Consider the following 27,538-nt stretch of genomic DNA (forward strand, 5'->3'; position numbering starts at 1 on the left):
AGTTATTGCAACTAACTGTTCCAGTGACGGTACAAGAAATGCCTGAAATGATACAGTGATAGTATGGCGCCGGGTATAATCTCAAGAAACAGTTGATAGAAATTAGCATGTTTGCCAAGTTATTTACTATGGAGGGAAGAGTCAAAGATAATTTAGAGGTAAAACTTGCATGAGTTAGAGCATGGTGGTTCTTTTGACAGAAATAAAAAACAGGAAGAGGAATTATTTTGGGGCAGAAAATGAGTTTGACTTTAGACTCTCTGAGCTTGAAGGTAGACAATCTTCCAGGTAGAAAGTTGGAAATGCAGGTCTGATGTCAAGACTAGACACAAGACTAGAAAATTTTTCATCTAGAAGTGAAAACACTGTGGGGAGCTCTAAGGAGCGAAACATTCAACTAAAGAGCATCAACCAGGTGAGATGCCTAGTTGTATGATTTGATTTTTCCATTAGTGCCCAGCTGCTCTAATATAACATGCAGAAGGCCCTGTAGTGACCTCTTCCTGTCAACTACAAGTGCATTATATTTTCATCTATCCTTCCTTGAAAAAAGAAGAAAAAAAAAATACACACACATATCTTCTCTCTTTTTTTTTAAACTCCAGATACCCTTTCCTCAAATGAAAGCTTATATAGAATCTCAAAATTTAAAATCACAACTACCCAAGTTGGGCATTCTTCCCCCTTCCTGGTCCTTTCCCAGAAGTTTTTTAGGATTTAGTCTGAGATCACTGAGCCAAAAAGAATGCAAGCTCTAAATTCCAAATGAAAGAGTCATGGCTTAGAGACAGGAGGAAATCAAACTCTGATTATCTTAAGGCTCATTCCCAGGAGATTGTGTGATTCAGGATCTAGAATAAGAACTGGGAATTTCTATTTTGTTAAAGCACTCTACGTTATTTTAATGCACAGTCAAGTTTGAGAGCCATTATAGTAGAACTATGCTGTCCAACATTGTAGGCACAAGACACAAATAACTATTACATTTAAATTAAATAAAATTTAAAATTCAGTTCTTTATTTGCACTAGTTGTATTTCAAGTGTTCAATAGTCACATGGGGCTAATGATTATCATATTGGAGTGCAAATACAGAACATTTCCATCACCTAGGACAGTTCTACTGAACAAACTGATCTGCTTTAGAGATTTGTCCCCACAAAATAAAGCGTGCAACCCAAAGGGATGCACAAGATTCACTGGTTAGATATATAAATATCTATTTATATTTATTAAACTCATTGTTCAATCTCCATGTTTTGTCTATGTTTTATACAGCAGTACATGAATATAATGTAAAATAATTATACATACATTTGGTATGCATATTTAAAAATTATTTACTGATGGAATATATGGTAAAGACATATGGTAAAGACACTGAACATGTTTTTCTTTTAAGACTCTGCCTGGGCTAATACAGAAAATTTTTAATTAATGGTCCTTTGTAGTTACAGATTTTATAACTCAAACCCAAATCCCAAAATACAAGAAATCCCTTTTTATCTGTTTAAATATACACATGAGATATTTTATTTCAAAAAACACAATAACATTATACAAGTTTTAAATTTACAATTTTGCAATAAAAGATATCAATATATGCATTATTTGTATAATTTCATCATGGATGGAATTTGAATCAGTGGTATAAACATGTTGTAGTCACTAAATATAGACCATCATCACAGTGAACCAAAATGCATAGTTGTTAGGAAATGACAACTGACCACTAAAGGGTGAACTCAAAGCCCATACACCAACTAAATAAATTAATTATACAGATATGTTTTTCTTCATTAAATCTTTAAATTCCTGCCAGCCCCTCACCAAATATTAGATAAACATTTTTGGAGTCATTCTATAGAACCAGTTCCTCCATGTACAACAATAAAAAAAATAAAGTGACTTTGTTGCTTGTTTGTAAGTGAACTTCATAAGCATAATTGAATTGTTTGCAATGATGACGAGAAACCAATAGGACATCTGAATATTCTTAGAAACTCTTTGTGCTAAGGGCAGCACAGAGATTTGTTTATTGATAATACAGAGTTCCGAAGTGCTCTCAATAAGCAGAACTCAAGTTGAAATGGGTTCTTTGGCAAAACGGTCTGACTGACTATTGCCAGACTCTGGCAGCTCAACTGTAGGATTTATGAAGTAAGTACAAAAAGACTAGACATACAAAGTCAGTTTATCTTCCTAAACTGGACCAATCAGGGCAGAAGTCATCATCTTCTGTGGCCTATTCTGGTGCAGAACTTTCAGCCTAACAATCATCTTACAAAATTATATAAGAAACAAAAGGAAATGTTCATTTAATCATACTAGCAAATATGACAAAACTGAATCTGAATTTTCTGATCCTCACCTTTCAATTGTTACAAACTGTTCATGACAACTGTATCTATTTTCTGATGCCTTCTGAAAAGTAATTATTTAAGTAGAAAGTCACGATTGTAATTCTGATGCCTGTTCACAGCTGTCCCTTATTGAAAACATCTATTTTTCTTTGCTTTACAAAAAAATAACAAAAAATCTAATCCCAAATGTGTATCATCAACCACTTAGCAAATATATTTCCATTTGCTTGCCTTTGCTGAGCAAAGAGAATGTAGGAAAACATTTACCCACATATGTGAGACAGTAGACAACAAAGGTAGAATAAGATACAGTCTTACACTGTATCTTCTGAAGTCCGAATTCATTACCCTGGGGATAACAGAAGCTAAAATGGAGGGTTTCAATTTATCTTCTGTCTGTTGTTTTATATGACAAGTTCACAATATAAAAAGTTAGAACCAAGAACCAAGAAGCCTATGCACAGATTCTGGTGAGCTCTATTATTGAAAAACAAGATGGCTCAATTATAGCATGTTATAACAGGACACGGACTGTTGATCACATGGCTTTTTTTGGCTGTTTGTACAAGTCAAAACCAAGTTTAAGAAGAAGTTGCACAAAGATAACAAATAGGATTGGAAGTCTTCTACAAGTTTTACAGGATTGGCATAAATCTGTTTGTTTTCATTTACACTTGTCATGCTCCATTCCCTGGGATTTTTGTCTTCCTTGTTCGATAGCTAGCTTACATTAGAAATTAAGCCGATTTCTGGAATTCAAATAGGATGGCACCACAATCAACAGATAAGTGGTCTGATTTTTGAAACTTGCTTTTAGAAAATGAAAAGTATAATTTCAAAACTCAACAAAGCTATTTGAAGTTAGGGGTGAAGATTATAGGCTCTTTGTATCATAAGAGGTGAATGCATTATCCTAACTCTTCTTGAGGTCTACAGTAAAAAACTTTTAAATACACTGGCAGAAATCTGTCTCAGTAATAGTAACTCTGTCCATATAGATATTTAGTTTAAATTCTGGCTGAAGCAGCATGAGCACAGTATGGGTATTTCTTTAAATGAGAAATAATTAAAATTTTACTTTTTTGACATCTTTCTCTTCATTGAAAGGAAGGCCATCACAGATTATTAGAATCTTGTCAGTGACCCAATATTAGTTGACCTAAATTTGTAGGAGGTGGGGAGAACGGAGAACACCAAAAATAAAACTACAGAATAGTTAACCACTTAATAAAAACATCCACAACTGCTTGATGTGACTTCATTAATCAAGTGGATGAAATGAAAGGGGACAGATTATGAAGGAGAATGAACGTCTGGAAATATTTGCAGAATAAGACATTTGGGATGAATAAGAATTTCTTTAGTGTTCTGGAACAGAAACCTGATCAATCTATGTTCTTTAATTTTTCTCCTTGAAGCGTAAGTTTGCTATGAAAGCAATACTCCACTAAGGAATATTTTATTGATCTATGTGAATCTGGACATGGCGCAAAAGACCCTTCAGCCCTTCCCCAGCCCTCAAAATGGTGTCCATAATTTTGAATCAGACTTCTTTACTGTGATTGTTCTGAGTCAGAGTTGGGGCTCAAAGTAACTGCCAGTTGAATCCAAATAACATTTGATTCGTTTCCTGGCTTCTAGCAATCTCTTCTATAATGCAGTGTTGTTGCCAGACCAAATGGAGTTTCCGATACCGCTCACGAGATAAATGAAGGGGGTTGCCTCTCCTTCAGGGGAGAAAAAAGAGTAAGACATGCAAGTTTGAATAAATAATCGTCACATTCTTATTGCCTAAATTGGTCTGAAATCTTGAGATGTTCCTGGAACTAGGAGAAATCACCACAGCAGGGTTTAAAAAGGGATTATTTTCCCTTTATCATTGATCCCAAAGAATTTGAAGGATTACTTAGCTAGTGAAGCTGAACTTTGCTCCTTCACTACAGAGAAAATAGGTAGGGCATCATGGGATCTCATTTACGTTTATAACTGAAGCAGCATTCTTCTTTTTTGGGCAGTTAGCCTGGGTGGGGGCTCTAAAGGTTTTCCTGGCTTCATATAGCTTATCCACCTTTTATTTCTCATCTTTGCACAGCACAGGTTAAGTTTTAGGTGGATGACTTAAACTCTCAATTATATTCTCTACTCAGGAACATTTGATTATAATTATACTAATGGCACAACAAACTTGCTGGTGACTAGCAAATATTTACATAAACTAACTGTACTTCAATTAATTCTAGGGCTTGCACAGTTTGCAACACTGCACAAAAAGACCAAAGTTTGGCTGTTACCAATAACAGAGAACTATGAGGTGTCTCTGCTGTTAGAGATTTTCAAATTGCCTAACATTTTCAAATTCTGATCTTGTGCCTTTCTGTAACAACTCAGATCTCTTATCTTTAATGATCAACTTTACCACTCAGATTTTCTCTCTAAACTCAAGGACTCTCTATATACAGGTCAAATGCTATCATAATATAAGCAAATCTCTGTATGATTAAAGTGGTTCTAAAGCCCAATAGTAAACCTATTTATTTTGAATAATATATCAAAGAATAAAAAAAAAACATTTATTAAAGGGGAATTTAATATTTATTTATGCACTATTTGGGATCATTGTTAAAGTGGTCTTTCCTCCTCATCTTCATAAGTTATGAACAGTATCCAAGTTCCTGCCACTAGGGAAGGACAGAATGCTCAGAATTATAAATAAATATTTTACTAATATTTTGCAGAGAAGGCTGATAAAGTTGGTAAAAAAATTTTTCAAGTATTGCAATGGAAACACTGAAGAGGTGCTTTAAACCAACCTCTCAGTGGACACTACAGATTTCTTTCTTTTGTATTTCAGTATCAATTAAACCTTCCAAGTAATTCTGAAGAAAGGCTGATTAAAAATAACAGGGCATTCTAACATTAGGATAGCTGGTGTCTTAAAAATTTTGGAGAAGTATTACTCTTTACTTTAAACTATAAAGGGTAAAGCACCAAGTGATCTTCTGTATTACATTTAGGGTGGCATCATATTTAGTATTTTTAATTTGCAACTTTTAAAAAACATCTCTCAATATTCAGCTTTAGCTTTTGTGTTCAAAGAACTGTTAACATCTATATACGATAATATGACAAAAAAAAAAACAGAGCAATATAAACAAGAAGTGATCAAAACCTTCCTATTTAAAAAAAAATCTTACTTCAAGCCAGGGTCTGTTTCTCCATATTCATCCAAGTAAGGGGCTGGATAGGCACAGCCTCTAGCTTTCCCTTCAACCAAGACCACTCTGCATTCTCTGATTCTGAATGACAAAACAACCAATAGGAAACATCTATTGTTAACACAATACAAACACAGACAAATAGACTAAATTGTGTTTTGTCTAACTGAAGGAGAATGAACACTGCTATTTTTGTTGAAGGTATGTGGAAAAGATCAGTTGGATTTAGGGGAATGGGAACAGTAATATGACTGAATATACTGAAGTTGTCCTACCTGAGCCAGAAATACCCTGGAAAATGGTGGCTTGGGCTGATTATGTTCTGTTTCCTGACCCACTGACATGGAGGGGGGCAGAGGCTTAACAGAAGAACAGAACCACATCTCCTATTCTAATAATAACCTCAAGGCTACACTGATGGTCAATTAGGTAAGTGTAAAGCCTTTTCTGGTAAGAAACAGCATCTAGTAATAAAGATTAAAAAGAACCACTGTCATCTTCAGGACACTTGGAACTTTTACATTTAAAAAAAACAACAACTTGTATACTTGTGTACAGAGGAGTTAAACACTACAGATAAGGAAGGAACATTACAGACAAGTACTATAAATCAGAGATAAAGAACAAGAATAACAATAACAACAACAGTGATGTAGGTAGTTGGGTTTACTGGCTGTAGATGCCCTAGAAGGAGAAAACAGGTGTTTGGGTTTAGCTTCCATGTTAAGTCTCCATGGTCCAACATATGCTTATGAGTAATGATTTTTATATAATGATTATATATTCTATAGTTAGTATGATATTTGGGCTTATGTAAACAGAAACTTCATTACATGGGAACAATGGAAAGAAAAATACGTATCCAATTTGAATTTTATTGCTCTCTCTCAGGTACCTTTCCTTCAAGAATGTGAGTGACTATTGTTCTACTTTCAATCTTGTGTTGAAGTGAGGGAAAACAATGGCTGGTTGACAGAGGAACTGAAGAATATAAAAACATTCAAAGGACAACTTAAACCCAAAATTAACAAGCACTTTTAAAATATAAATTTTAAGATTCCAAGTACTTTCATTATACCTGACTAGTCAATACAAAGTCTATCACATTTGTTTTATATTTTCCACAAATAATAAAAATATGAACAGAATCCTACTTTCTATCTGACTATCCTGTAATATCCCATCAAATGTTTTACATGACTAACAAATATATACTTTAACTTCTGATCAATCATTTCCTATCAACAAATTGCCTGCTATTATGGCCTCCTTGATTGGATCTAGGTTCCCTACTTCATTATGATGCTTCCAGATCATTCACTACTCACTTAAGGAAAATGCAGACTCCAGCTCCACAGTGAAGTGCATGAAAAATGCAAGCTCCAACCTCTTCCCCATTCACAATTTCTTGGCAGCAAATGTTCTGAGAGCAGAGTATGGCCCCACAGAAAAGACAAAGGACAGGGTGCTTTCGTTCGTCGTCTGCAGAACGTGGGCACCTGAAAAGGGAAGAAAGCATTCAGTATGGTGGAGAACATTATGAAACATGTTTTCATCATTGGCCGTTGTCACCAACCAAAGCTCTTAAAATACCAGCAACTATTTAACCACACAACTCAACCTTAGTACTTCCCCCTAAAATGACTTACAAAGTCTTCTGATTAATCCACAGTAAGAAAATCTATTATTAAATTTACAATGTCCTGATAATTCTCATGAAGTCTAGTAATTAAATATGCCTTGAGGTTGAAACTTTATCATAGAATCCAGTCTTCATCTGATATGACCAATGTAAAGTCAAATGTCTTCCCAGTAGTAAAGCCTATGGCCTCAACATTGGAGGAATTATGACATTGTCGGGATGCCATGGTTTAAAATTTACATTTTGCCGTAAGGGTCCAAACACATTTCTGCCATTTCTTTGAAATGTTGAGATCTTTAAAGCTGTATAAGAGATATCTTTTGAGTTGATGTACCCTTCCTTCTAGAAATCACAGTAAATCTTAGGTAGTAGATAATGGCCAAGTTAACTTGCTTGAATCAAGGAGAACTTTGAGATCTGACCATTTCATATAGCGGTATGCCGAAAGTCTTGCTACAGTACCCTCCAAAGAGGGACTATCTCTTTCTGAAATAAATAATAGTCATTCTTTAAAAAAGGAGCTTTCCATGCTCTTCCTATCTGTGCTGTGTAATGGACATGATGGGAAACATCAAGAATTCCTTAATTTGGGCAGCAAAAAAATAATGCAACCAGCAAAGAGATCCAGCTAGGCCCAACCTAGAGTCAGAATAAAGAGCATCAAAAAGATTCTCTAATAGGATGTTAACAGTGAGTCTTATTCTCTGATCTCCAGTTCCCCAGGCAAGACAAGAAAACAATTATTATCTATGTAGAAGCAGAGGGACTCTGGGAACAGGTGTTCCATTCCTGCCCCTTGTAGATAAGCAGGTTATTTTCACTTCTAAGGAGTTTCTTCAGAGTATAAAAATTTCAAAATGTATTAGTTATTGTTCACATTTTTTTTAAACTTTAAAGCAAAGAAATAAAAAAGTGATAGTTTTCAAAGCACTCTTCAAGAAGTGGTTACAGGACAGATCCCAGAGTTTCTCATAAGCTACCATACGATCCTCTCGTATTTTTCCTTCTAGTTGCTCCAGAATACAGGAGGCTAGAGGGCTTAAATAGTTTATCATCACAATTGACTTATTTTTCCTTCTTTTTTTTGTGAACAATAACATCTATACAAAAAAGCTTCAAAGCACAGCACCACAATTAGTTGTAGAACATATTTCAGAATTTGAGATGGGTTACAATTTCATAATTTAGAATTTTACTTCTAGCTGCTCTAAAATACTGGAGACTAAAAGAGATATCAATTTAATGATTCAGCATTCATATTCATTTGTTAAGTTCTACCTTCTATGTATAAGTCCACCATCACCTTTGATCTTTCCTTACCTCTCTCTGGGGTTGTTGGGCTATGGCAATTCTACATTTTTTATATTGGAAGGGTCTGTCATTAATATGGGGTAGGGAGATGGAATTATCTGATGTTCTGGAGAGGCTGGGCTAGGTTTCAGGATTTATCTGGATCAGGGGCCCACCTGGAGGTTGTAGATTTCTGGTAAGTTACTCTAGTGCCTGGAACCCTTGTGGAATCTTATAAATTGCCGTAGGTGTTCCTTAGGGTTGGCTGGAATGGTCCTGGTTGCGGGTTGGCAGGTTATGATAGGTAGCAAGGTCTACCTGAAGCTTGCATAATAGCAAACTCCATTGTCTCTCAACTCTAGTTGAACTTTCTCTGCCACTGATACTTTATTAATTACACTTCTTTTCCCCCTTTTGGTCAGGATGTAATTGTTGATCCCACGGTGCCAGGTCTGGATTCATCCCTGGGAATCCTCTCCTACCTCGCCAGGTAAATTTTCATCCCTGGTTCTCATGTTCCACGTAGAGGGGAGGGCAATGATTTCACTTGCAAAGTTGGGTTTAGAAAGACTGAGGCCACATCTGAGGAACAACAGAGGTCCTCCAGAAGTAACCCTTAGGCATGCCTATAGGTAGTCTAAGTTTCTATGCTACTTAAGTAAGCTTCACAACAGTAAACCTCATGATCAAAGGTGTGGCTATTGATTTGGGTATCCCTAAAGTTTGACACACAATCAGGGGATTCCCTGATGATAAGGTTTAATAGTTCCATATTCTTTCTCCCCTCCCTCAGGGGACTTTGCCAGTACTTTTTATTATCTGCTTAATATACTCTAGGATGTTTCCAGGCATTATAATAATCTATACAGGATTAAAGGACATCTTTCTTATTCTATGCTTCCTGTGTTTCAGTTGTTCAAATGAGCTATACAGATAGGATGAATCAGATTATGCGCTACAGAAAATTTCAGTTCCAGATCAAATAAACCTTTCTTTCATTGGTCTCAAAGAGTACGTGCGGTTCTAAAATATAGACACTGTTTTCCTTACCCTTATGTTCTGAATTACTTTAACCCCAACCTGTTCGGCTGTGTTCTTATCTCTAAATATCAAGTTGTATATATAAAACAGCCTCTCAAAATCCAGAAACAATAATCACCACTTCACACTTACTGTGTGTGCTCTAAAAGCTTATTATTTAGGCCTGTTTTCTTATAAGCATTTTCTAAAAGTGACCATACCATTCTTGTTCTTTTGTTTCTGGCTTATTTTATCTCACCAAATGTCCCACATGTTCATTCACATTGTTGCATGCCTCACAACATTGTTCCTTTTTGTAGCGGCACAACCTTTGTTCATAAGCATACACCATCCTTCACCATCTGCTTTCTCCATCAGTGCATGCTTCAGTCACCCGCATTCATTGGCATCATGTATAGGGCACAAAGTCCACAGTTCATCAACAGTCTCAATTTTAGATAAATTCATTGTTCGAAAGAGAAGGAAAACCAATAAACACACCCGTGCCAAATAGGAAATCTGAACCTCCTCTTAACTCTTGTCCCTCCCTCCATTATTAACCTCTGCTGTTGCTGTGGTAGTGCTGATGGTTTCCTTTTGAACATAGCTCATAGCACGCAGTAGCAATTTTTCCCCTGTACCCTGGACTTAAACACTCTTTATACAAGAATCATATCTTTGAAGTAATTCTTATGAGAACTCATTCATATTTCTAGTGTGAATCTATGGGAAACATAGGTCTATACAACCCCTTTCAATCTTGTTCATCTTCAATATGGTAATATTACTTCTAGACCCACTAGAGAATCACCTTCACTCCTATCTATTCCCTTACATTGTAGTTCAACCTCATTAGCTAATGGTTCACCCATCTCTAGCTTCTAAGTATCTCTAAGTCCCCTATCTTTTGTATTATAAGCCCCTGATTATTTCTTTACACTGGTCGTAAAAGTGGAATCATACAGTATCTTTCCTTTCGTGTCTGGCTAACTTCACTCAGCATTATGTCCTCAAGGCTCATCCATCTTGTCATGTGCTTAAGAACGTCATTGCGTCTAACTGCTGCATGATATTCCTTCGTATGTACATGCCACATTTTGTTGATACATTTCGTCTGTTGATAGGCATTTGGTTTACGTCCATCTTTTGGTGATTGTGAATAATGTCACTGTGAAAATCGGTGTGCAAATGTCTTTATGCTACTGCTTTAAGGTCTTCTGGGCATATTCTAAGTAGTGCTATTGCTGGGTCATAAGACAATTTGATATTTAGTTTCCTAAGGAACCACCAGTCTTCCATAGTGGCTGCACCATTATACATTCCCACCAGCAGTGTATAAGTGTTCCAGTTTCTCCACCTCCTCTCCAACATTTATAGTTTCCTGTTTGTTTAACAGCAGTCATTCTTATAGGTGTGAGGTGGCATCTCATTGTAGTCTTGATCTACATTTCCCTTATAGCCACTGAAAATGAGTATCTCTTCATGTGCTTTTGAGCCATCTGAATTTGCTTTTCAGAAAAATGCCTATTCATATCTCTAGGCCATTTTATGATTGGATTGTTTATTCCTTTGTTGTTGAGTTGTATGATTTCTTTGTATGTACAGGATATCAAACCTTTGTCTGATATGTGATTTCCAAATATTTTCTCCCATTGAGTTGGCTGCCTCTTCGCCTTTTTGGCAAAGTTTTTGAGGTACAGAAGCATTTGATTTTGAGGAGTTCCATTTATCTATTTTTTCTTTTGTTACTTGTGCTTTGGGGGTAAAATTTAGGAAGCTACCTCCTATTACTAGGTCTTGAAGATGTTTCCCTATATTTTCTTCTAGAAGCATTATGGTGCTAGTTCTTATATTTAGGTGTTTGATTCACTTTGAGTTAATTTTTGTGTAGGGTGTCTTGCTGACATTTTTATTGCTATTTTAGTGTAGTAATTATTGACCAGAAGAGCTAAACACTACAATATTCTGTTTTGGTAGCAGTGCTCTCCCTAAATAGGGTAGAATGTAGTATAGGATATGTGGCTAGCAATTGCTCCTTACAATTTTTATGCATTTCAAACTTTGTTATTGAAATGAAGGGAAATGCCAAATAGTATATAAAGTCTGATGCTATAATAGGATAGCATCAGAATGGGCCTAGGATAGTCCCAAAAGGTTCTGCCCTAAGAAAGTGGTAATGGGTAGGATGGCGTTATTTGTAGCCCTATTTAGATAAAGCCAACATTTTCTCTCTTTTTGAGTACAGGATGGCTCAGCCTCTGAGTCACTAGTTGTCCTACAGAGGGAAAAGGAAAAGTGCCTAAAGTGTAGTTAACTGGGCAGCCACCTACTAGGGATGGTTTAATCTGAATGGAAACTTGTGGCTGCAATATAACTTGAAAAAGTCATAGGATTTATTTTCATTTTTACTTGAACCAGTGAATAGCAATATCACCTGGGAAGATCTTCTCTATGATTAATGACTCACATTCTTTTTAGATCCCCCTATAAGCCAACAACTTAATAATTCTTAATGCCTGGAAGATAAATAGCTATTCACTGGGCTTCTGTGGAAGCCATGTAACCCTCAGATTAAGAGAATACTAAATTTAGAGTTGTAAGAAACTTTTGAAATCATCTAGCTAATTTTATGAGGGCTGAGAGATAAAGTGACTCAAACATTCCTTTAGCTGGCTGACTTTAACCAGCATGAGAAAAGCAGCAAGGAGGATAGAACTTCGAGGTCAATTCTATCTGGTAAAAGAGGCTGAGGTGTGGGCTGCCTAAGCCCTGGCTGATGACCAGTTAAATCCCCCTGGCTTCAAAAATGAAAACAATCGTTATAACTAAGAGAACAACCTTAGTCAATCTACAGGGCAGTGATTCTCAAAATGGACCAAAAAGGTGGTCTTCCTGTCCTCAAAATGGTTCTAAATCACAAACCCTTTCTTTGGTTCCTTTAAATGACAGCAATTCATTTAACATATAACTAAGGACTACTAATAGTCAACAGGGCAGTTAATTGAGATTGCAAATTGGTATGTTTAAAACAAAATTTAAGAGTTATTTGTGTTTACTGAAAACTCTAATACTTTACTTAAAAGTCTGGCTGCTGCACAATGCTTGGTAACACTGCAAAACTCCTCAGCTTTGGGTATTCCTGCAATTTGGGAAAAAGATGCTTTGTTCCCACTAGAACATCAGCTTTAATTATCAAATTGCTGAGATTCTTGCTCTGTAATTACCTGTTACTACTGATTTCATGTCATTATCAATGTGGTTTGCTATATAGATGGTACTGTGATGTACCCTGTGTGTCAGGAATACATAATCAAATCAATGGAAGTTTTGGCTTATTATTTTTAAGATATGATGCCTTATGTTTCAAATTTGAAATAATCACACCCTAATGGCTAAAGCAGATGTGAATATAAATCCCCCATCAGAGATATTTCAATGGTTATGTCCTGCCCGTGAATTTATGTTATTGAAATAACTTATAGGGTAAATGTAATAAAACTGAAGGCTTATTTTTAACTTTACAGGATATGATTTTATCAGTAGAATCAACTGTTCAAACTCCTGTTCTTCTCTAACATAATCAATAGAGAATTAATATATGGTGCCAGCAATGAGTAAGTATATGTAACTTATTTTGCTTCACTAGTCTCTGTTATCATTGAGTTCTTTTTCCATTTGATAGCAACTACTGAAGGGGGAGTGGGAAATTAAAAACAATGTTTGAGAACCACTACTTTAGAGCAGTGGTTAATCTAACTGAGGTTGAGGAGACAGGATGCCAAAAAGGGCTGAGGGGATAGACTCCTCTCTCTCAAGAATGCAAGCTTCAATTTCAGTCATAATGCTTTTATCTATTTTACAGGGCTATTTTACTGTTTTAATGAGCTTCCATATAATATTTTGTCTGAAGAAACAGTTCCTGTGGCTTAAAAGAATCACTGCCATAGAGTTGCTCAGTAGTCACTGAAAAAAAAAGCTTGTTAGAGGTGTATAAAAATTGTAAGCTCAGAAAAGATATTTAAAATTTTTTTTCTCCTTACCTGAAATGTGAAGCTTGATTTAGGAGGCAGCTATAATCATCAGGAAGCTCAATTAAACTATTTCTTTTCCTAGGATACCTAGGAATGTAATTTAAAAGGTAATTTTATTTATGAATAAATAAGCCCAGATGAAATAAAAGACCAAGGCAATAGAAGGAAGAAAATTTTCAAAATAACAAAAGGATGCTTGTCTATACTTGTTTTAGCTAGATTCTATACTGTCTGGGAAGGTAATATAAAGTAGTGATTAAGGAACACAGACTTTGAAATGAGACAGACCTGGGTAAAAATCCTAAATTACCTGACACTTTGACAAGTCACTGAGCCTGACAAAACCTATTTACTAGTTTGTAAACTAGGGAGGAATACATTATACTTTCTCAGTCATAAGGCTCATCATAAATTTAATAACATGGTTTAAGGGAAAAAAAGAGAAAAATTATATTAAATGCAACTATCAAGTAAAAGACCATTTTTATTTCAGAAATGCTAAAATGTGAATAATATTATCAAGGAACCTTAAACATCTATTGAGGACTAAATGAGATACTGAGATGAAACACACTAACACAAGTTTAGTACTTAGTACATGTTTGCAAATTTATTATTCATTTTCACTATACTAGATACAAAATAAAAGCCATGGTTGCATGGCTTGGGGAAGATCATCTGAATAATATGAAGTTCTCTCCTCAAACTCTTCAGTCAATTTAAATTCTATGCTTTTTTATGTCCAGCTAAAAATCATTTTGTTCAAGACTAATCTTGCTACCTTATTATGCATCTTTTTCTTTATGAATTTCTTTATTGTTAACAGCATATTCTACAGATTATTATGGTTTGCCTTACTGTCTTGATTTTTATAAGTATAACTAGATTATAAATGATCTACAACCAAAACCTACATATGTTACATTTTTAATTCTCAGAGTATTTTAGTACCATGCATGGGAAATGAATTGAAATAAAGGAAAAACTGCATGAGATTAACAGTTATAAAATGTACTCATATCTCAAAAACTTTTCTCTCTACTTTAAGATCTTCCTTTTCTTGATGGGGAAATCAGTGTTGCAACATCTGAGCACAGAGTGGATCTATTTTCTCTAAATCACTAAAGTCAGGTTGTGAGGAAAAGCAGTATAGTTATCTCTTATATATCATAACTTTCCCCATTGCAGTTTCAATTTATTACTGGTCAGCATAAGAAATTAAATGGGAATTTTAGGGGATTTTTTTGAAGCTGCAGATGACATGTCAAGGCCAGCAGAAGACACAAAGGCTAGAAATATGCAGGATTGTTACCAAAAAAAGCTTAGAAAAAGCTAAGTCCTTATATGATTCCCTAAAGGAAAAATGAAAGTCAAGGGTCTACCCCTATGGATTTTCAGGGCAGTAGAGGCTGTTTTGAAATTAAAAAGAAAAAGGTTTAGGGGCAGTGTGATGGTGGCTCAGTGGCAGAATTCTTGCCTGCCATGCTGGAGACCCAGGTTGGATTACCAGTGCCTGCCCATGTGAAAAAAAAAAAAAAAAAGGTTTAGCTTACACAATGGAAAAGTAATGGGAGAAAGGCAGCGTCTGCCCATCAACAGGCAGCTAGGGAGTTTCCTGAAACCCTGAAAAAAACAAAACAAAACTTTCCATGAATTTTCCACACATAGGGGGGTGCCATATCCCTAACTCTCTTAATGTGAAAGGGGTAACTATATATGCACATTTACAATAGAGGGGAAAGGAGTTCAAGAGGTGAGAGAAGATGAGAAAAAAAGGTGGTAAATGTACACTGTTTCACCTTTGCTTTATCCACAGAAAAATGGTACTGCTGTTAGTAAAGCTGGGGATCAATTCCTCTGCTGTTTTTTAATGCAGTTCTACTCAAATAAAAAACACTGTATAGAATACAAGCCAGGCCCTGGAGTGGATACAAAGATGAGCATGCAGTTCGTGCCCTTTACTGAACTTACTGTTTAGTGATTTAGGCTGCTGGCAGGTATACACACATGTGGAGAAAGGATATATTAGGAAAGGCTTTTTGGAGGCAGTGGTATTTTAATTGGTCTTTGAGGAAGAGGTGGATTTTGACAGAGCCATAAGGGAGATAGCAGGATTGAAGAAAGGTTTTTGGGGGTTAGTTTCTAAGACAATAAATACGTAGGAAAGGAAGAAATAGCTCTACTTACATTTTGCTTTATTCCTGAAGGTTAAAAAATATATATATATAGAAATTCTGTGGTGACCTCCTGATTTTTAACCTACTGGCAGCTCCAAAATGCCACTTCCTCCTTTGCCTTTTGATAGGCATGCACTACCTCAAGAGGATCTGTGACTTCCAACAATTTAAGAAGGAAAAGACAGTCACTCCAAGAAAAAAACAATAGTACCAGACTCTGATTTCTGGTAAAGGTCTAACAGAAATATAGGAAAGAATGCACTGAGAATGAAGGAGACTTAGAAAGTATATTCAACAAACCAACCACATGAGCAGATACAATGTGTGGATGGGGAAGAGAGGAATGAGAAGTAAAACTAACCTGACAACAGTACTTTCTTGCTTCAAACAGTTTATTAAGGTAGGATCAGCACACCACCTGTATGTGGAGCCAAGAGAAAAAGTAATTGGGTTATCAAAGCTTCAGTGCAATGTTCATCAGTGAAGCAGTCTGTCCAATCCTTTCTGTCCCTTTGTTCCATGTTCCTCTTCTATATTTCTTCTATCTCACATCTTGTCCCTTTTTTTATCACCCTTTCTTTTCTCCCCTTCTTTTTTGTCTATTTACTTTTTCTCTCCCTTTTATCTTATTGATCTGTTTTTTTAAAAGGGTTTATCAATCAAGGTCTTACTAGAAAAAAAGAAACCATTCTAACTATTTAAACAAAAAGAAATTTAATACCAGAATTGGTAATAAAGGTGAAAGAAGGGCTGAGAGCTAGTAAGGAGACAAAAAGTAAGGCAATCTAAAGATTAGTTAAAAATAGGAAGCTACTACCATCCCCAGGCTGGAGGGACAAAAGGAAATAACGGTATGATTGGAGTCCAGGGGCTAGGGTCACCAGTGGTTACTGGAACCAGAGTAGGTCTGTTTGATGGGAACTGGAACCAGAGAAGAGCTGCAGCCATTGCCAGAGGTGCCCCACAAGGCAGAGGGAGGTGGCAAAAGTACATAAATTTTTCTTCCTATTGCTTTCCAATATCCTGCCAGTGCCTTTCACTGGCTGAAACCAGGCAGTTGAAGAGGAACCCTGAGAAATATGGCCTGCAAAGGTGGTCTGTTGCAATACAGAGCAGAGAAGGCTGAGGGAAGGCTCTGAGACAAGCTGGTCCAGGACTGGTACACAGGCAAGGGTTCTTTGTTTCAAATTTTGAACTTTTTTTTAGAAACAAGGTCCAGTGATTTTATTCATACTTTTTTTTTTTTTTTTTTTTTAAAGACAGAGAGAAGGAAGGAAGGATAGAAGGAAGGAAGGAAGGAAGAAAGGGAAACATCTTCAAACATTTTCTTGTTCTATTGTACTCTGTTTCTCCGTCTTTTGTTACATGGGCTGGGGCCGGGAATCGAACCGAGGTCCTCCGGCATAGCAGGCAAGCACCTTGCCCGCTGAGCCACCGCGGCCCTCATACTTTTTTTTAATGCAGTCTTTAGTTTCCTTTTGCTTTTTAAATCTGACTCTCCTGCCCCATTTCTCACCTCCCCCAGTAGTTAACCATATCAAGTTTCTACTGAGGACCCCACAGTTCCCCCACAGGTACTCGTGGTGATACGGCATTGTACATGTGTGTACAAATGTGCACACACATGCTGAGGGTGAGTTTTTTGGTCCATGCGTTACGAAGTTGAGAGACTGTCTCATGTTTATCTTCTTGCCTCTTGGTTTTTCTCACTGAAGATCATTTTTGTGAAAATCCCTCCAGCTCGCCTGGTGTGACCTTAACAACAACAGAGCTCTGCTCCCAGAAGGGGGTCCCTCAGGCCCAGTGGGGAGCATGCTGGGCCACGCTTCCTTGGACAGCCTGCATGTCTGCCTGTCCTGGTCATTCTGGGAGACAGACATCCATGAGCAGGAGGGCCAGGACAGAAGTCATCTGTGCCATTACACTGCTTTCCGAAGGGGCAGAGACCCTTTACATTTCTGTCAGCCGGTATGAGAAAGCCTCAACAGAGGTCAAATTTTGAACTTTTAATATTTGACTAAACTATAATAAAAAGTTCAGAACTTATCTACTCCAAGAATATAACTGTAAAATTAGTACAACCTACTGTGATAGGATGTAACACAAACCATAAAGTTTCAACAATTCATTTTGATGACAATGGACATTCAACACAGAAGAAATGAGGAACCACAGAAAAGAACCTAAAGAAGACAAGTGAGTATAGAGAAGGGTGGCAGAGACAAAGGCAGACATTCACATGAATTTTGACATGGGCAGGGAGGGAAAATGACACTGATGAATGAAAAAGGAGAAAGGAAGAGGCAGAAACTGAAGACACTAAAAGGAACCATGGAGGAAATAAAGTAAAAGTAACTCAGTAAGAACTGATTGTAAAAAAAGATGAAAAACAGTGGTCAAAGACTGAAAGTTCAGAGGGTTGATGAAAGGTCAATATTGTAATAAAGTAATAAGGTCAAGAGAAAGTTTTTGTGAGTGACACCTCTCCAAGGAATGGAAACATATTTGATCTATCAAATTACTTTTTTCTTTCCTCAGACACCCTCCTGAGGTAAGTGCTATCAGATGTTACTGTTCTGGACACAATCCCACTCAGCATTCTTTTGATAATTAGTTGTGACTCTATGACTGCTACCAGTGGTGCCTCCTCCCACCCCCATTCTTATTTAAAACTGGGATGAGACAACAGCTGTAGGGAAAATAAGTACAATAAATGGTAGCCCTAATGGAACAAGGTGTCCATGGCTACTGGTTTTATCCCCACTCCTTTAAGTGTGTGAAGTAAGAAACTCTTATATTTGCCACACCCTTCAATCAATTGCTAATCAATCTGAAAGCTTAGTGAATAATCTAATTTAAAATTTCCAAAGTGTATAATAATCCAACAATGTCAATTTGCTCCCATAGTACCTCTGAATCAAAGGCTTTACAGTATCCCAATATTCCTGGAAAAGCAGGAACAAATTTGTAGGTAAAGATAGATAGCTACAGAGTGCATTGTACTCTCCTTCCGCAGAATCTGCCAGAAAATAAAAATATATTTAATAAGCACATTATTCTTACCTGGTCAACTTATTAACATAATTACTTCATAGTTTATACTCTCTATATAGAATATAATTTGTACTCTCTATATAGTGGCAAATAAGCCAAAGTGATCCCTTTAAAACATAAAGTTTTTATGTTTTCTGAGTCACTCCAGATTAGAACCCTCCAATGTCTAATGTCTAATCACTACATTTAGTATAAAATAAAAAGTCCTTAATATGGTATAAAGGCCCACCATGATCCGCCCTGGCTGTCTCTGGGACTTCATTTCCTACCACCCTCTTTTTCACTGTGCTTTAGCCATACTCACCTTTTTACTGTTCGCTGAGCAGGCCCAGCAAAAACCTCTGCATTTATTTGAAGACTTCCTTCAACTTCTCACTGCTTACTCCTGTCTACAACAAGTCTTAGCTAAATGTCTCTTCTAGAAAAGCCTTTCATGATTCTTAAATGAGCTCCCTATTCTGACCCTAGCACTCTATATTCCCATGACCTGTTTTATTTTTCTTTGTATCACATATCACCATTTGACATTATATATTTATGTTTGTTTATACTTGGACTTCTCCCACAATAAGAAAAATCTTTGAGAGTAAGGACTTTATTCACTGCTGTACTGTGGCACCTACTAGAAAATAAATTAATAAATGATATTTTTGTACAAACAGATTTGCAGTGGCCACTATTTTGGAAGTGGCCTCTTATTTTATATAGAACCAGTATAAACCTGCAACAGATAAACTCTGTTGAACTCAGTTCAAGATAAAGAAGATGGCAGTCAGAAAATTGACCCCAGTCAGTTTATTCTCAAAGGACAAAGGAAAGAATCTCTGAATAATTCTGGTGACGCTTCCAAAATCATACAAACATTCTGATTTTTACCCATATAAAGCCACAAGGAGCCCTTCTCTACTTTGGGCTAGATTTAGAGACAAGTAAAGGAGAAAGAAAATGACCTGGTTATTCAAATATACATGACCTTGGTTGGTTCCAGCAGGCCTTTCAGCAGTATATTAATACTTTCATAATGGATAAAGTCACATGTTTAAAATTCAAATAGGAGAGTATACAATGAAGTTTTCCTCTACCAAGCCAGTTCTCTCTAAAGGCAATCAATGTTTCTAATTTCTTGTATATCTTATCAGTTATATTCTACCTGCAGGCATTTTATAAGTGTAAGCATGTAAACTACAGAGAGGAGCCAAGAATAGGTCACGCATACTATGAGGCTAATGTTTTTTTCTGGGGGGATGGGGGGCGTGGCCCAGGAATCAAACCTGGGTCTCCTGCATGAAAGGTGAGCATTCTACCACTGAACCACCTGTGCACCCCTAATATGGTTTTATAGTTCATCTTTAACCTACCCTGGGGCAGGGAGCATACATGTTCAGAGAGAATATGGATGAAAGACGTGAGGGAGGAGGAAGTCGTTCTGCTTGTTCTGACTTTGTATTCTTAAGCATGAAAGTAAAAACAGAAAACAGTCTCTCATTTACAATTGTGATTTCATTTTCCTACTTACTAGTAAGTAGTTCTTCAGGTGGAGTAACCCCAAGCAAATAGTGAAAAAACAATGCAGCACAGCGAAGGTAAGGGATGATGCCGTTTTTCAATGAGACCCATAAATACCAGCCAGGAATACTATACCCAACGCAGCTAAGAGACAATAATTCCAGAACAGAATATGGATAGGTTAAAACTCTAGATTTTAAACACACCCCCTTTCAAAAACATAGTTAACCATTTAAATAATTTTTCACCCATTTAATTTTTTTTTTCTTTTTTGGGTGCATGGTCTGGGAATTGAACCTGGGTCTCCCACATGGAAGGCGAGCATTCAACCACTGAACCACCCGTGCACCTTTCACCCATTTAACTATAAACATATAAAACAAAGTATTAACGAGCTAATCGCTTCCATTTTTAAATCTAATAGTTTCCTAAAGAAAACCAAAATTCTTTGATATTTTACCATGTAGATTGTTTTTGTTTTTTTTTTCACATGGGCAGGTACTGGGAAACGAACCCAGGTCTTCAGCATGGCAGATAAGAATCCCGCCACTGAGCCAACATCTCACCACCCCACCATGTAGATTTTTAAGGCAAGTGGTTATTTTCTCCTTTTTTCTAGATAACAATAAAAAACAAATAAAATCAAATCATAAAAAACCCAAAAACTAAAAATCTATTTTAAGGAAACAATTCTTTAAAAGTTGTCTTCAACATAAAAACTTAAAGCAGGGCAGGCAAATGGTGGCTCAGTGGCAGAATTCTTGCCTGCCTTGCCGGAGACCTGGGTACAATTCCTGGTGCCTGCCCATGCCAAAAAAAAACAAAAACAAGAAAACCTGAAGCTTTTTAAAATGTGAATTTTTTAAAAATTAAAAACCCCTGTAATGAGACATGGAACAGAAACATTTATCAATAACTAATCAAAGCAGATGAGTCAATTTAAAAAAGAGTGCTTTCCGGATTTCTCTATTGAAGTTGAGTAGTGAAGAAGGTGAAAACAAACACTAGGAACTGGAAGCAGGAGAAGCTCAGTAGCACACTATACCATATTTTTGGCTTATCCTCTGCACTGACAATATACTTCACATATTACTCACAACAGCCTTAAAAAAAAACCTTCTAGTTAGTAAAGTACATCAAATACATGGACTGTTGTAGAAGGACAACCTATAATTTATTTTAAACATTTATTTAAATCCTAAATGCTGCCATTCATGAAAATTCTATCATTTTTCTGCTGATGTTCTCAGAACAGTTTACAAGAATAAAGAGGTGTTGAAGCTTGTTTGATCTTAAAAACAAAGAATAGGTAGCCCTTATTCTAACCTACTACTCCTTTATTTCAAAACAAAATTATCAGAGTAATTTTTCTTCACTGTAAGCCCATGCTAGCAATCAAGCCACATACTAAAAGTCCTTAAAAGATTTTTATAAGTTGGAGCTGAAATGGTATAAGAGTTATACTGTCAAACAAATAAACAAAGATGTGGAATTATTAAAACAATATTGAAGGGTGCTGGATTAATGAACTGCTACTGACCCATTCATATATTGGGAAACTTCTGCAAAGAAAGAAGATGCAGAATGAGCCTCTTCACTGTCTTCTTGAACCTGAGCAAGGGGGAGGCCTGGGAAAAGAAATTCTCAAAGATAAATTCATGAAAATACTATCCACAATTTACAAATTACCCCCTAATATCACGGTTCCAGGATAATAAACAACATCAACTAAAATAGGGTTCTTTCTTTTTTTCCATTGTTCTCAATCTAAATAGTTAATTCTCAATATTAAAACTGCTTGTAATATTAGCTGTAGAAACAAACACGGCAGATTCTCAGACTTGTTAAACATGGACATTTAATAAATATTTACTGCACTATAATATAACCAGGTAAATAAATTAGTGGTCCTCTACCTGCCCTAATAGTCTCAGCCAGGAGGTAGAAATACAACTTCTAGAAAGGGAAGCAGTTTGCTGTCCTGCCTCATGCTCATAAACAGAACATGTTATGCCACATAAACAAAACCATTTGAGATCATTTTCCTCCATTCACCTATCCTTAAGGAGGACCATCCTAAACCTTCTTGGTAATTACCAACTCACACACTTATGTTAAGGCTCTCGGTAAGCCATTAAAGTTCTGTGAACTTCAGTTTTCTTACATTAAAATGGGGATAATACTGTTGATTTTTCAGGTTGCTGTGAGGGATGGTTATAAGACATTTAAACAAAGTACTCTCCTTTTAAAAACTCATTTAAAAGGCCACTGTTAAAATTATGCCAAATCTCTTATCTTAGATGATTACTGCCAGTTCTTTTCTTTTTTTCAAATAAGATCTCTTTAGGAAATACCTTTTTAAAAGGTGAAAAGGTATCCAGAGTTCATTTAGATATTTCAAATTTAAATGTAAGAGTTGAATATTTGTATAATGATTTTGGTGTTTGAGGCAAAGTTTACAAGCAGTGAAACACATATACCCCCTCCCCTTTTAAAAAAATATTTGTATTGAGAAATCTTCAGATGAATACATACATTCCTTACATGGTATACAATCAATGGCTCACAATATCATCCCACAGCTATGTATTCAATGCCATGATCATTTTTTTAAGAACATTTGCATCACTCCAGAAAAAGAATAAAAAGAAAAAAAAGAAAAAACTCATACATCCCGTACCTCTTACCCCTTCCTCTCACTGACTACTGGTATCCATCTACCCAATTTACTTTACCCTTATCCCACCTTTTATTTACTTATTTTTATCCCTTTTTTCTTTTTTTGTTTTAACTCATCTGTCCATACCCTGGATAAAAGGAGCACCAAACAACAAGGTTTTCACAGTCACACAGTCACATTGTAGAAGTTATATCTTTATACGATTATCTTCAAGAATCAAGGCTACCAGAACACAGCTCAACAGTTTCAGGTACTACCCTCCAGCCACTCCAATACACCATAAACTAAAAAGGATATCTATATAATGCATACGAATAACCTTCAGGATAACCTTCCAACTCTGTCTGAAATCTCTCAGACACTGAAACTCTCTTTTCTCTCTTCCCCCTTTTGGCAAAGAAGTCTTTCTCAATCCCTTGATACTGGATCCTGGCTCATCCTGGGATTTCTGTCCCACATTGCCAGGGAAATTTACACCTCTGGGAGTCATGTCTCATGTAGTGGGAGAGGGCTGTGAGTTCACCTGCTGAGTTGGCTTAGAGAGAGAGGCCATATCTGAGCAATAAAAGAGGTTCTCTGGGGGTGACTCTGAGGACTAATTTTAAGTAGGTTTAGCCTATCCTTTGCAGGAATAAGTTTCATAGAGGTGAACCCCCAAGATTCAAGGCTTGGTCTATTGATTTGGTTGTCTCCACTGTTTGCAAGAATATCAGAAATTTTTCAGATGGGGAAGTTGAATATGTCTTCCTTTCTCCCCAGTTCCCCAAGGGGACTTTGCAAATACTTCTTTATTCACTGCCCAAATTACATGAGATACATCATGGCATCACACTAACCTGGACAAACCAACAAAATCTCATGTCCTATTCAAGATTTTAAGTACTTATAACATTCAAATAAATTGACCATAAAAGTTAAATTAGGTAATGTGCTACCCAAAGTATGAATTTTGCACCAAATAAACATCTTTCCCTTTGGTCTCACACAGAAGTTGAAGTTTTAAAATATGGACGATATCATCTTCTACCCTGTATTCTGATCTACCCCAGTCCTATCCAGATCAGCTTCATTCATATCTCTACTTGAAGTCTGATCACTTTTTCAACTTTTAAATAGTTTCTGTATGCGGGTATTGCTGACCTTCATAGCTTCAGAGCTCTAACTCTGAGTCTCAGGGAAACACACAAATCTTAAGTGTACCATCTGATGACTTCTGATAAATGCATATACCCATGTAATAAGATTATAGGGATTTTATTTAACTTTCCTGTTTTATTCAGTGTCTCAGCAAACCACGGCACTTCTCACTATCTAACTGAAGCTTGCATAAGAATAGCCTCCAGAATACTCTCTTGACTTGATTTGCTCTCTCTTGGCCACTGATGCCTTATTTTACTATACTTCTTTTCCCCCTTTTGGTCCAAAAGGTGTTGTCACTCCCACAGTGCCAGGGCAGAAAACTATTTCTCATTAGTTTTTGGTTTATAGCTCCATTGTTTCTTTTTTAAAAAATATAACCAAATATAAACATATAAAAGCATAAGTATACATTTATACATGGAAAATACTTTACACAAAGGTGTTATACTCTAATCACTGTTCTATACATTCTCCTTTTTCATTTAATAATACATCACAGAGATCACTTCATATCAGTAGAGATTTCTTTCATTCCTTTTTATAGCTGCACAGCATTCCATTATATGGATACATTCAACCAAACCCCAACTGATAGCAGCTGAGTTGCTTCTGGTGTTTTGCTATTTCAAATAATACTCGTATCATTTCATATTTTTGCCAATATACCTTTGGGATAGATTCCTGGAAGTGGGGTTGCTGAGTCAAAGAGTAAGTGCGTATGTAATCTGCTAGATATTGTAACAAGGGTACTTTAATTATCTGTTTGTCTTCTAAATTATCTGACCTTTCAGTCGCCATTATGGGTCACTGACATTCAGAATCATACATCACATTCTATACAGAGCAGAGTTTAAAAGAATGACTGTATCATAACTCCATAATGTTATATTACTCCACAGCCTCAAATGAACATTCATTCAAAAAATATTTAATGAGTACTTATCAGGCATAACAAAGGTTGCTAAATATTTAAGACTTAAGTGGGAAGATTTTCAAATTGGAATGTTCCCTGTCATCAAGAAACTTAAAGTGAGGATGAAAGAACAGGGAGGGAAAAGGTGTGGAACAGTAAGAAATATTCACAAATAAGTATAAAACAAGATGCTATGTGATAAGTGCTACAAGATTAACTAAGTACTATTGTTCTAGGTAGAGTAATTAAAAATGGCTTTATTGCCTTTTCACCAAAAGGAGGACGAGAGAAATGAGACAAAATAAAGTTCAGCAGCAGTTTCTCTCTCTCTCTTGAAACACTGCCTAGGCAGCTCTGTTACTCCCCAAAATAAAGCCTTTGCCTAAATTCCTTGTCCCAGCTCATTCCTGATGAGTTTGCTGAGTTTGCGTTTCATCTGGTGCCGAAACCGGACTCAGAGCGAGGGAACCCCCAATTCCCTGGCCTTGCAACCTGGGAAGTAGCAGACAATGGTAGCTCATCCCGGACTTCCTCCTAGGTCTTGGTAGGTAGGCCCTGGGCGCATCCTCTCTGAGACTCTCCTGGCAGTTTGCAAGGCAAGGGACTCCTTAATCCACTCTGCCTTGCAACTGGGAAAGCAACTGGCAGCAGCAGCTCATCCTGGGCTTACTCCCCAGTTCTAGCAGAACTTCATCCACCCCAGCTTGTCAAACTGCTGGAACCAAAATCTAAGTCCATTCCACCTACCCCTGTTGCCATCTAGTCCCTATCCAGCTTATCAGACTCTTGTCTGGTTTTGAAAACCCTGGTACCGGGCTCTGACACAGCTCTGGCAATCCCTCTGGATGAGGAGACACCTAGTCTCTAGAGTGAACCCAAGATACTGGCTTCCCTCTGAGAGACCATTCTGATCTATCCAGTTCTTTTTAAGTTGGGAAATGCCCAACTCTAAGGAAATCTTTTCTTCTCTTATGTTGGCAACATGGGTGTGGGACACTCCCTTTCCTCAACAGCCACCCCCCTAGGGTACCTATTTAAATAATACAAAACCTTAGGTTACTGAGACCAAATTCGATCTAAGCATCTCATATTTTATTGAAACACTGTCTAGCTGCAATATAAACTAGACAGAATTCACAGTGGCCAGAGAACAGGAACTTTGATTATAAAATACTCCATAATCTTGACAATTTCATTCATTGGACTGGAAAGTAGGGTGAAGTTTCATACATTCAGGTCTTCTTTTATCTTCACTCTCGTCTCTCTCTGCATTTCCTGTTCAACCTACCATATCCTTGTAGGCTGCTCCCCGCCTCCCCGCCCCCCAGCTCCACCATGCCACTGTGGAACACCCATCCAACATCAGGCACAAATTACAGTGGAGTAAGTAAAGGATTCTTCTTCTGGAGGATCGTGCTCTATCTCTCTCCTTTCTCCATTGTCCAGGTCCTCACCATCCTCAAGAACCATGGCAGGCAGGAGCCCTGCACCCTTTTGGGAAAAATGGTAATCCTCAACAGCCCCAAGTGCCACCATGGACAGGATGCCCGCATCATCATGGGAAAAATCCACTGGCTCTGGAGACATCCAGTTCCAAGCATGGTCCACTTTAAAATTCTTTAGTCTCACCCATGCCACTTAAAATGGGGAACTCAATTTCAGCCTTTCCCCCCCAAAAAACCCCACACCTTTAAGTTGTCTCCTCCATAACCCTAAAACTCTGTACCCAGATGGAGACATCAGACTCAAAAAGCTCATTTTCTATTTGACCTCTGTGATACAAATTAGACAATGAAAGTCAATAGCGAGAAAATGGCACTTTCAATTTTCAAGTTCTTCAAGACTTAGAAAACTTCATCTAGTGCAGCAGCAAGTGGTCTGGGATTCCTTACGTTCAAGCTTTCTTTTACCTTTGTAACTGTCCCTCTCTTTGCCAATCCTGTTCCACTTACTAAATTCTTCTCTTACATCAAAAACCCTCTCAAAAACCTTCCTCTTCCTCTCTCCCCTCCCCTAAATCTCTGAAAATTTCAACTTTGATCTGCTGGATCATGCTTCTCCTGCACCTCCTCCCTACATACCTCTGCTGTCATCTCTGGACTCTCCCTCCACCCCCACTTCCTCCTCCCGTTCTCAACTTCACTTTCTGCCCTTTCTCCCCTCCTCATACTTGCTCGCCAAGATGATGCCCTCCCTCTTCCTCATTGCCCCCCTACCCTTTTCTGTCAACACAAAGGCAGATCCTAAATCCCCACTACTTAACTCTGCATGGATGCTGGCTTCCCTCTTGCCCCTTTAGAAGGTAGCGGGAGCTGAAGGAATAGTTAAAGTATATGTTCCTTTTTTACTCTCTTTTTTAAGTCAAATAGAAAACCAACTAAGGTTGTTCTCTGAAGACCCTACCACATACATTAAAGAATTCCAACACCTCACTAATACTATAACCTCACTTATCAGGCCAACCACTACTCCACCTTGAAATTACCAACCTGATTCCTCTGATCTTAC

At 37.0% G+C, this 27,538-nt stretch overlaps 1 protein-coding gene and 1 long non-coding RNA gene across 5 annotated transcripts in view; one reads left to right on the forward strand and one right to left on the reverse strand.

Annotated features, from left to right (window-relative positions):
• LOC143655999 (uncharacterized) overlaps positions 1-27,098 on the forward strand; it is a 45,866-nt gene extending 18,768 nt beyond the window's left edge. Inside the window, exons 2-4 of the long non-coding RNA XR_013162359.1 lie at positions 8,932-8,999; positions 13,054-13,143; positions 26,477-27,098. This is a non-coding gene — a long non-coding RNA (uncharacterized LOC143655999). The remainder of the gene's footprint in view (positions 1-8,931; positions 9,000-13,053; positions 13,144-26,476) is intronic.
• Positions 986-27,538, reverse strand: part of UBR1 (ubiquitin protein ligase E3 component n-recognin 1) — a 250,865-nt gene continuing 224,312 nt past the window's right edge. For all 4 annotated transcript variants that reach the window (XM_077127596.1, XM_077127594.1, XM_077127593.1 and 1 more), the window contains 8 exons: positions 21,838-21,925; positions 20,308-20,441; positions 18,648-18,756; positions 16,099-16,155; positions 13,570-13,647; positions 6,906-7,076; positions 5,557-5,658; positions 986-4,089 (listed from right to left, as the gene is read on the reverse strand). In XM_077127596.1, coding sequence (XP_076983711.1) covers positions 3,948-4,089; positions 5,557-5,658; positions 6,906-7,076; positions 13,570-13,647; positions 16,099-16,155; positions 18,648-18,756; positions 20,308-20,441; positions 21,838-21,925 — 881 coding nt within the window. In that variant the 3' untranslated portion in view covers positions 986-3,947. The remainder of the gene's footprint in view (positions 4,090-5,556; positions 5,659-6,905; positions 7,077-13,569; positions 13,648-16,098; positions 16,156-18,647; positions 18,757-20,307; positions 20,442-21,837; positions 21,926-27,538) is intronic.

The sequence above is a fragment of the Tamandua tetradactyla genome, chromosome 14 (genome assembly GCF_023851605.1).
Source record: "Tamandua tetradactyla isolate mTamTet1 chromosome 14, mTamTet1.pri, whole genome shotgun sequence".
NCBI classification, from domain to species: Eukaryota; Metazoa; Chordata; class Mammalia; order Pilosa; family Myrmecophagidae; genus Tamandua; species Tamandua tetradactyla.